The sequence below is a fragment of the Belonocnema kinseyi genome, chromosome 5 (genome assembly GCF_010883055.1).
Source record: "Belonocnema kinseyi isolate 2016_QV_RU_SX_M_011 chromosome 5, B_treatae_v1, whole genome shotgun sequence".
Classification (NCBI taxonomy): Eukaryota; Metazoa; Arthropoda; class Insecta; order Hymenoptera; family Cynipidae; genus Belonocnema; species Belonocnema kinseyi.
In genome coordinates this window covers 147,487,443-147,497,339 of record NC_046661.1, presented here as the reverse complement: position 1 = coordinate 147,497,339, position 9,897 = coordinate 147,487,443, and the positions used below count along the sequence as shown (strand labels likewise).

Sequence of the window (9,897 nt, the reverse complement as noted above, 5' to 3'; positions counted from 1 at the left end):
TTAAATAGATACATTTTTAATAAAAATAAAAAATAATTAAAAAGGGAACGAATTATAAACCAAATTTGTTAAATTTTTTACCAAATAAAATGAAATTTTAACGACAATGATGCATTTTTATTTAAAAAATTTTATAAATAAAATAGTTGAATTTTCAAACGAGAAGATGCATTTTCTAGACAAAAAATTTAACTAAAAAATAAAAAATTCAACAAAAATTGAATATTTTAATTTTAAGCTAGAGAAATTGTTTTATAATAAAATAAATTTTCAACAAAATGGTGAATCTTTGATAAAAAAAAATAAATCTGAACAAAAAGTGTAATATTTGATATTTTCAATTTTAAAAAACTTTTAAATTAAACCAAAAATAATAATTTTATTCAAAATGTTGAGTTTTCATAAAGACTAATTTTTTAAAAATAAAGTTGAATTTACAAGTCAAAAATATACATTTTATATTAAAATAATTGAATTTTCGAGTAAAAAAAATGAGTTTTCAACAAAATAAGTGAATTTTCAACTAAAAAAGATCAAGTTTCCACCAAAAATTAAATAGCTACATTTTTAGTAAAAAAAATTATTTTCAAAAAAAGAAACGAATTATCAACCAAATTTTTTACCACATAAAGTGCAATTTTAACTGCAATGATGTAGCTTTGTCAAAAACAATTTTTAAATAAAATAGTTAAATTTTCAATCGAGAAGATGAATTTTCTACACAAAAAAATTAAATAAAAAATTTCAGCAAAAAATTGAAGTTTAATTTTAAGTTAGAGAATTAGTTTTATAATAAAATAAAATAAATTTGCAAGAAAATGGTGAATCTTTGATAAAAAAATTAATTCTTAAAAAAGTGTAATATTTATTATTTTAATTTTCAATTTTAAAAAACTTTTAAATTAAACCAAAAAATACGAATTTACAATAAAAGAGTTGAATTTTTAACCGAGAAAGATTTTTCAGTCAATAAAGAAAATAATTTCATTCAAAATATTGAGTTTTCACTCACAAAGACAAATTTTTTTTCAATAAAGTTGAATTTACAACCCAAAAATATACATTTTCTATTAAAATAACTGAATTTTTGAATAAAAAATATTAGTTTTCAATCAAATAAGTGTATTTTCAACTAAAAAAGATCAATTTTCTACTAAAAATGAAATAGCTTACATTTTTATTAAAAAAAAATAATTTCCAAGAAAAGGAACCAACCAAATTTGTTAAATATTTTACCAAAGCAAATGAAATTTTAACTAAGATTATGCATCTTTAATTGAAAAAATAAATTTTAACCCAAAAGTTGAATTTTTAAAGGAGAAGATAAATTTTCTAAAAAAAAAAATCAACTAAAAAAATTAATTTTCAACTAAAAATAGAATAGTTTAATTTTAATTTAGATTCATAAGTTTTTAACTAAATAAAATACATTTTCAACTTAATGTTTAAATTTTTAACCAAACATGAATTTGCAGTCAAAAAGATTAAATTTTTGTAAAAAAAATTTTCAACGAAAAATGGAGCTTAGTTAAGTTTTTAGTTGGAATAATTAATTTTTAATTAAAAAAGCAAAATAATTTTCAAATAAGTAAATAAAATTGTAACTAAAAAGACTAATTCTCTACCTAAACAAAATAATTTTAAACAAAATACATGAATTTTATAACAAATATTCAAATTTTTAAAGGAATTTTCGACTCTGTAGGTTAATTTTCAACCAAGAAGATTAATTTTATACAACAAAAATTCATCAAAATAAATGAATTTTTAGCTAAAACAGTACAATTTTTAACCAAACAAATCAATTTTCTATAAAAAATATTAAATGTCTATAAAAAAATTTTATAAAAAATAGAATAGTTAAAGTTTTAGTTAAAAAATTAATTCTCAATAAAAAAAAACTAATTTTCTATCAAAAAAGAACAGTTTTGAACAAAATACATGAATTATCAACCCAAAAGGCCATCAAAAATCATGAGGAAGATTAATTTTCTACCGCAAAAGAGAAAGTTTCAATAAAAAACAGAAATTTTCCAACAAATAGTTGAATATTTAACTGAAGAAAATTGTTGTTCAACCAAACATGAAATAATTACGTTTTCGGTTAAAAAAATTATTTTCAGTAACAAAAAAATTATTTTGAAGCCAAAGAAATTAATTTTGAACCAAAAAGATTAGTTTTTAACAACCAAAAAAATGATATTTCAACCGAAAAAGTGATTAGTCATCAAGAAGATTCATTTTCTACCGAAATAGAAAAAAATGTCAGCAAAACGCAGAAATAAATGAATTTTAAACCAAAAATATTGATTTTATCCCAAAAAATAATAAGTTAAAAAAAAACATTTTTTTCTTTAAAATATTTTAATGTCGATTGAACGAAATTTTCGATAAAAATGTTAAAAATGGAATAGTTTTAATCCAAAAGTATAAAATATAAAGTTGGAAGGGCCAAAAATAAAAAAAAGTTCAAGATTGAACAATTTAAAAAAAAGTTCCCAATTTAATAATATTTAAATGTGAATGATTTTAAGAATAAACAATGCTAAATAAAATCATTAATCTTTTATTAATGTTAACAATTCCAAAGTTTTCTCTTTTTAAAATAGTTGAAACTGGAAATCCTTCCCAATTAGTGAAAATTCAAGTGGAAAAGATTCGGGTTCGGTAAAGAATTAAATTGAAATTAAATGGAACGCAAAATTGGAATTTCCCGGTTTTCAAATTGGCACATAATTTATTTATTTTTAAATACATAATATGTAAAATTTCAAATCAGAGTTTAAATTATTGCGTTTATTTTTCTCTGATCATATTTTTATATTCCTTTAAAAGTTTGTACCTTTTCTGGAAAATGAAATTTCTGGAATTTAAAAGAATTCAAACGAATTAGAAGTTTTTTTATACAAAAAAAATTCCATTGATTTCCGTAAAATGGGAGTTTCATAATTCATAAAAGTTCAAGGTGAATTAAAAAAAAATGCAAAGAAATTGAAAATAATTTTAAAATATGAAAAAAGTCAGTTAAGAAAAATTCAAGAAGATCAATCGAATTAAGTAGAATTGAGCAAATTTAGAAGAATTCAAGTGATTTAAAAAAATTGACGAGAATTCCAAAGAATTTAAAAGAAATCAGTCTGAATTCCAAAAAATAATTTCAAATCTTTAAAAAGCAATGAAGTAAATTGAAAACAATTCTAAAAGATGAACAAATTCATTGAATTCAGTAAGTTTGGAATGAGTTTAGGAAAATTAAATAGAATTTGAAAGAATTTAAGATAAATTAATAAGAATGAAGGGCGAATTTCGAATGAATTGAAATTCATACAAATACTTAAATTCCTTAAAATTTCCACAATTTCCACAAATAATAAAATAAATAGAAAAATTCCTGAGAAACTTTTCAAATTTCCTAAAATATTTACAATTTTTTGCTATCTTATGAAATCCCTTGACACTTTTTAAAGCTCTTGAAAATAACTGAGAATCTTTTAAAACTTCCTAAAATATTCAAAATTCTTTGAGACACAGTAAATTACTAAAAGCAATTAAAATTTTTTTATAATATTTTAAAACAGTCAAAAATATTTTCAACTCTTTAAAATTCCTTGGAATTTTTAAAGCTCTTGAACATGCCAAGGAATTTGAAAAAAAAATACATTAAAATATTTTTAATCCTTTGATAAGTTTTTATTAATTCATGATAAATTAATAAGAATGCAGAAAGAATTCCAAAAAATGATTTTATTCTTTTTATTGAAAAAAGTGACTTAAAAGTGATCAAACCTGGAGATATGGTGGATAGGAAAAAGTTACGCACACATGGAAATAAAAAAAAAATTGTACTTTCGAACTCCTGGGTTTCAAATTATATCGAAATTTTCCAAGAAATTACATTTCTATATTTAAGTCATGACAAACTTCCCTCTACGAGGAAGCAATTTATATCTTTTGATGTCTTATTAAGTCTTTTCTTTTTTTTAGATTCTATTTTCCGGGCTATATAAGCCAATATGGAAAATTTAATATTTTACCTTCAAGTTCCTTTGTTACATCTTCCCAGCTTAAAGGCGTCAAATTGAAATAATTTCCATCGTTTTCGCTGAGTTCCATTTTTAAAGTTCGATTGTAATCTGGATTCTTTAGAAAAAAATTTCTAAAACTCTGGTCCTGTTTGAAATTTTAGAGATAAAAGTCCTTAAATAACGTATTTAGAATGCAATCACGATTTTCAAAATTAAAATAAAGAAATGAATAAAGCAAAAATATATTAAATATTATGTGAAGTAGTTACATGATTTTAAAAAAATTTGGATATTGAGATCTTTTTTTCCTAGAGTCGAACAAAATTATTTATAATTGCAAATATTTGTTTCAACTAGTAAAAATGATTTTTGTATGTTCGTATCCAAAAATAATGGCAAATTACTGCTAAGTACGTTTTTTTTTAATCGAAGGAGTACGAGTATGATCTCATAATACACCTAAGAGTATTATTGACTCGTTATTGTACTGCGCACATGCGCATTAGTTGCCGCTTCTCCTGTTAAACGGCTACTTTCAGAAGTAAAAAAAACCCTGATGTAACGCGTGATTTATGTATGCATTACATAAAATTATAAATTAAAAACGTATTCCGTGTTCAAGTTAGATTTTTTTGAAAATGTCCTTTAAAGCGATTTTCGTACCTTGCAGGCGGTAAACATTTTTTTTTGGATAATAAAATAATAATGGCGATAATACTAGGAATATATCGTCAGTATAGAGTTGAATTAAATAATTTTTTTACAATAATGTCCGAAAAATTTCAAGTTGAAAACCTAGAAATTGGACATTTGGATACACTATAGAATTTCGTATTATACTTTTAGTGATAGATTACACAAAATTAAGTGAACAACTGATGAATTTTGAGGTATTTTTACGGATTTTTAGCTTTCTTTTTTAAAATTAGAAAAATGATTCGCTCCTTGATCAGAGAGGTTTTTTCCCCCTTACAAAATGAAAAAATGCAAACTTAACCTCCAAATACAAAAACGACAAAAATCAACATTTATGGATTTATTTTTTAACCAAATATTTAAAAGCCGATTTACCCTCGTGTATTTGAGTTTAAATATATATATTTTGGGACTAGAAATCAACTCAATAGGAGAAATTCACTTTAAGAATTGCGAGAATGAAAAAGTAAATAAGGATTGTAAGGAGGTAAGAATAATGCAAGTTTAGAAATGAAAATAAAAGAAGTTATATGTTTATTAACTTACCGATTTTCTCCTTTTTTAAGAATTTTGTTAGCACGAAGAATTTTTTCCGAAGTTTGAAGATTATAATTCAATTTTATTACTGGCTACAGTAAAAACTGAAATGCCCTAAAATGAAAAGATATTTCAGTTTCGGTCAAGCTGCAGTTCGAAACTATTACCCGGGCGATTATATTTTAGGTTGAGTGGGGGGAATCCAAGATGGCAGCGCACCGAGGGCCAAACAAAAATACCAATTGCATCGTACAAAACTTTATTATTTTCATAATTTGGCAAAAAAGGATTATTCAAAATAAGTGTACTTGGATATTATTTTTATTTTTCGAAACATAAAAAATTATATCCAAATGCACTTATGGCTTTCTGTGGTGAAAAATAATTTTTTTCTAGTGTTCATCCACTCAGTTTTGTTAAATTTTTAACATTCTAAATTAACTCGACAGTAACTCAAAAATTACTGATTATGCAAGTATAAATAAAAAAGCCTATTTTCGACAAATGAATACCCTTTTCAAACTTGTATTCCCAGTAGGCACAAAATTCAGCGACGTCTTTACGACGTCAGATCATACGACGTTTTTAAGATATTGTAAAGAAACCTTAACTACATGGACATAGGATATCGTAAAGCAAAATCAACTTTTAAATTATTGAAATTCGGATTTTACGTTAAAATTTGCATTAGAAACTCACGGAGTGATCGCAAGACTTTTTCTTGCAGCGTTCAAAACTTTAAAAAATAAAATACCTGTGATTTACATGGGCCGAAGGCGACTTCTAGTGCATTTTATTTAAGTAGCAGTTAATAAGCGTTTCGTCGGTAACATTATGAATTTTATCTGGATACTAGCGCCACGCAGCAGAAACCTCAGACAACAACGTTGCGATGCAAGTGAGAGAAATTTTATTTTTAAACTTCACGCGCAACATACTACTTGAGCTATTATAGATGCGCTTGAAGTCACCTTCAGCAGAAGTTAATGACATTTTTTTTCATTTTTAACGCTGCACGAAAAAGTATTGCGATTACTCCGTGAGTTTCTAATAGAAAATTTAACGGAGAATCCGAATTTAAACAATTTAAAAGTTGATTTTGTTGGTTTTTTTTGTTTTTTAAAAAGGAACCGAATGGGGACCCAGTGGGGTCTTTACCCAGTGGGTTCATGCTTTTATAAAAAAAATTCCTGGAGAAAAATTTGAATAGTACTAAGTTTAAACCTAGCAAGTGAATATTATCGCTTTTGAATATATAATGGATATAATGTACTTTTAATTGAATATAAATAAATTTATATTTGAAACCATTTTATTTAATAATCAGTGAAAAATGAAAAAAATAATTTCTCTAATTGCTCTCTTTTATCGTTATATCCTTGTGAGGGTTCCGTTTTCACAGAGGTATGCTTCGCATTAATCGTGGAATTAATATTTTTCATTGGATCCATTTCTAGCTACTTTATTCGTTTATGGGAAACTTGATTAGTTTAGAACCTAGATACGAACTGGACGTGGCAAATTAATTCAACGATTAATTTAAAACAGGACTCCGAAAAGAGGTACCCCCTAAGAGTCTTTAAAACAAAAATGTGAAAATATTGATTTTATTTATATCTTGGACATCGTTTCAATATTTTTTATTCACGAAAATAACATTTTGTTTATCAAAAAATATGAAAAAGTGATCTACTCCATTTGCTTGCAATGCAAAAACAGGGAGTGATGGAACAACTAGCGCCGCGCTGAAGATATTAGGAAATAACCAACTTAGAACACTAAGAGGGATCGCCATTTTGTTTTCAGATGCACAGGGCTTCTATAAAACGTTATCTTTTTCTATCCCCAATCTTAATAATTTGATATCTCTTTCTCAATATTTTGTGAACGAGGACTCTTATCTTTATATATCCCTTAATGTATCTATTAAGAAATTGAATCTTTTTCAATCTCTTTCATAACCGAGGGCCCTTATCTTTCCCCTTACTTTACCTCAGCCACCTAGCGGCACCATGCTGGAAGTAAAAAGATAGAGATTCTATCTTTTTGAATAACTTTGAATCTTTATTATAGAATGAGATAAAGAAAATGTACTCCATTTTATCTCATTATCAATCGAAATTCACACCATTATTTTTCAATGCCGTCATTATCTCATCCTATCGTTTATCTATTTACATCAACCTTTTTCTTTCCCTCTGTCAATCTGAATTACCATCCATCTTTTGCAATCGCATTTTCTTTATCTCATTCTATCCTTTATCTATCTAAGTCAATAGTTTTCTATCTCTCGGTTAATCTGAATTTTCTTCTATCTTTTGCAATCCTCTCTCCACTATCCCATCATATCATAAATATATTAATTTTTAGTTTTTTTCTATTTTCAATGTAAATTTTAATCTATGTTTTCTAAAACCATCTCCTCTACCCCATCCTACCCTTTTTCTATCTACGTAAATATTTTTCTTTCTCATCGTATCCTACCTCTAAAAACCTCTATCTTTTTCTATCTATTTTTCAATGTAAATTCACGTCTATCTTTTTTCATCTTTCTTCTCTATCTCATCCTATCCTCAATATAGTAATGTCAATCTTCTTATATCTCTGTTATCAAAATTCCCTTCTATCTTTTTCGATCTCCTCTTCTCTATCTCTTTGTCAATATAAATTTACGTCACGTTGTCTTTCTGGTGAATGGTCAACGTCAAATTAATTTTTTTAATAAATTCCCGAACTTTTCAATGGATTCCTCAATTTTGAGAAATAGAGGATTATAAAAATACTTAATTGTGGAAGATAGAAAAAGATATAACCCAAGATTCAAATTTATATTAAAGATATAGAATGAAGTGACGAAAAAGATAAGTATTTGTGATTACGAACGATTGACAAAGAGATTAAGAAAGATTGAAAATCGTAATAGATAGACTAAGAAATAGAAAAAAGATAAGAGCCCTCACCCTGGCGGACCGATTTAACCGAGAAGAACCTCTACAAAGTACCCTTAAAGACCCCATTGGATCCCCATTCGGTTTCTTTTTAAAAAACTCAAAAAAAAAAAAACAGCAAGATTAAAATTTAAACTGTTGAAATTCGGATTCTACATTAAATTTTCTATTAGAAACTCACGGAGTAATCGCAATACTATTTTTTTCAGCGTTAAAAATTAAAGAAAATGTCATTAACTTCTGCTGAAGGTGACTTCAAGCGCATCCATAATAGCTCAAGTAGTACGTTGCGCGCGAAGTTTAAAAATAAAATTCCCTCTCACTTGCATCGTAGCGTTGTTGTCTGAGGTTTCCACTGCGTGGCGCAAAAATTCTTGAAGTTACCGACGGAACGCTTATTAACTGCTACTAAAAGGAGGTGCACTTGAAGGCGCCTTCGGCTCATGTAAATGACAGGTATTTTACTTTTTTAAAGTTTTCAACGCTGCAAGAAAAAGTATTGCGATTACTCCGTGAGTTTCTAATGCAAATTTTAACGTAGAATCCGAATTTCAACAATTTAAAAGTTGATTTTGCTTTTTTTTAGTTTTTAAAAAAAGGAATTGAATGGGGTCTTTTCGGGTACTTCGTAGAGGCGCCATTCGGTTCGTTCGGTCCGCCAGGGCGGTCACGAAATGTCGAGAATGAAATAGAAAATTATTGAGGTTGGGGATAGAATAGTTCCATTTTTTCCTATCCTCCGATTTCTGGCAGGACGAAAACCTACGGCTGACAGGGACAGATAGAGGTTAGGATGAGATAGAGAAAAGTGTATTGGAAATGATAGACGTAAATTGAGATCAGCAAAGAAGTAGAAAACCATAGTTTTTTATAGATGTAGGACCCAACGAGATAGAGACGAGGAGATAAAAATATATATAAACGGGAAATAAGGTTGGCAGAGAGATAGAAAACTATTGAAGTTGATTGTTAAAGGTTAGGATGAGATAATTCAGAGGGTATTGAAAAAGATTGATAAATTTATATTGGAAAATAGATAGAAAAAGATAGACGTTTGATGGATGCAGTATACGAGGTGTGTTCAAAAAATAAGGTGACTTTATGGTTTTCTCAAAAAATATTCATTTATTCCTCAATATTTATGTTGTCCCCATCAAAGTAATCCCGCTCAGATATAATACACTTGTGCCAACGCTTTTTCCAATCATCGAAGCACTTCTGATAATCATTTTGTGGTATAGCCTTGAGTTCTTTCAGCGATGCAGTTTTTATCTCCTCAATCGTTGAAAATCGATGTCCTTTCATGGGTCTCTTCAGTTTTGGGAAAAGAAAAAAGTCACTGGGGGCCAAATCCGGTGAATATGGAGGCTGATGCATCACTGTGGTGCTGTTTTTGGTCAGAAAATTTTTCACAAGCACTTTCAAAATTAAGCAGTTTTGGAAGAAATTTCGCTGACACACGTCTCATGCTCAAAACGTCCGAAAAGATAGCATGGTATGAGCCAACCGATATGCCAACATCTTCAGCAACTTCTCTGATGGTAATTCGGCGATTTTTCAGCACCATTTCTTCCACTGCTTGAACGTTCTCATCTGTTGTTGACGTGCTGGGACGTCCAGGGCGAGGTTCGTCTTCGACATCCTCTCGGCCTTCTTGGCACAGCTTGTACCACTTATACACATTTTTCTTA

General features: G+C 27.5%; 1 protein-coding gene across 2 annotated transcripts in view; it reads right to left on the bottom strand.

Moving 5' to 3' along the window:
- The window catches only part of LOC117173385, a 7,293-nt gene extending 1,889 nt beyond the window's left edge, over positions 1-5,404 (bottom strand). The window contains exons 1-2 of one of the 2 annotated variants that reach the window (XM_033361911.1): positions 5,268-5,404; positions 4,035-4,170 (exon numbers count right to left, since the gene is read on the bottom strand). In XM_033361911.1, the coding sequence (XP_033217802.1) occupies positions 4,035-4,113 (79 nt within the window). In that variant the 5' untranslated portion in view covers positions 4,114-4,170; positions 5,268-5,404. The remainder of the gene's footprint in view (positions 1-4,034; positions 4,171-5,267) is intronic. The other variant, XM_033361913.1, reaches the window with a different exon arrangement.
- Positions 5,405-9,897: the final 4,493 nt, after the last annotated feature.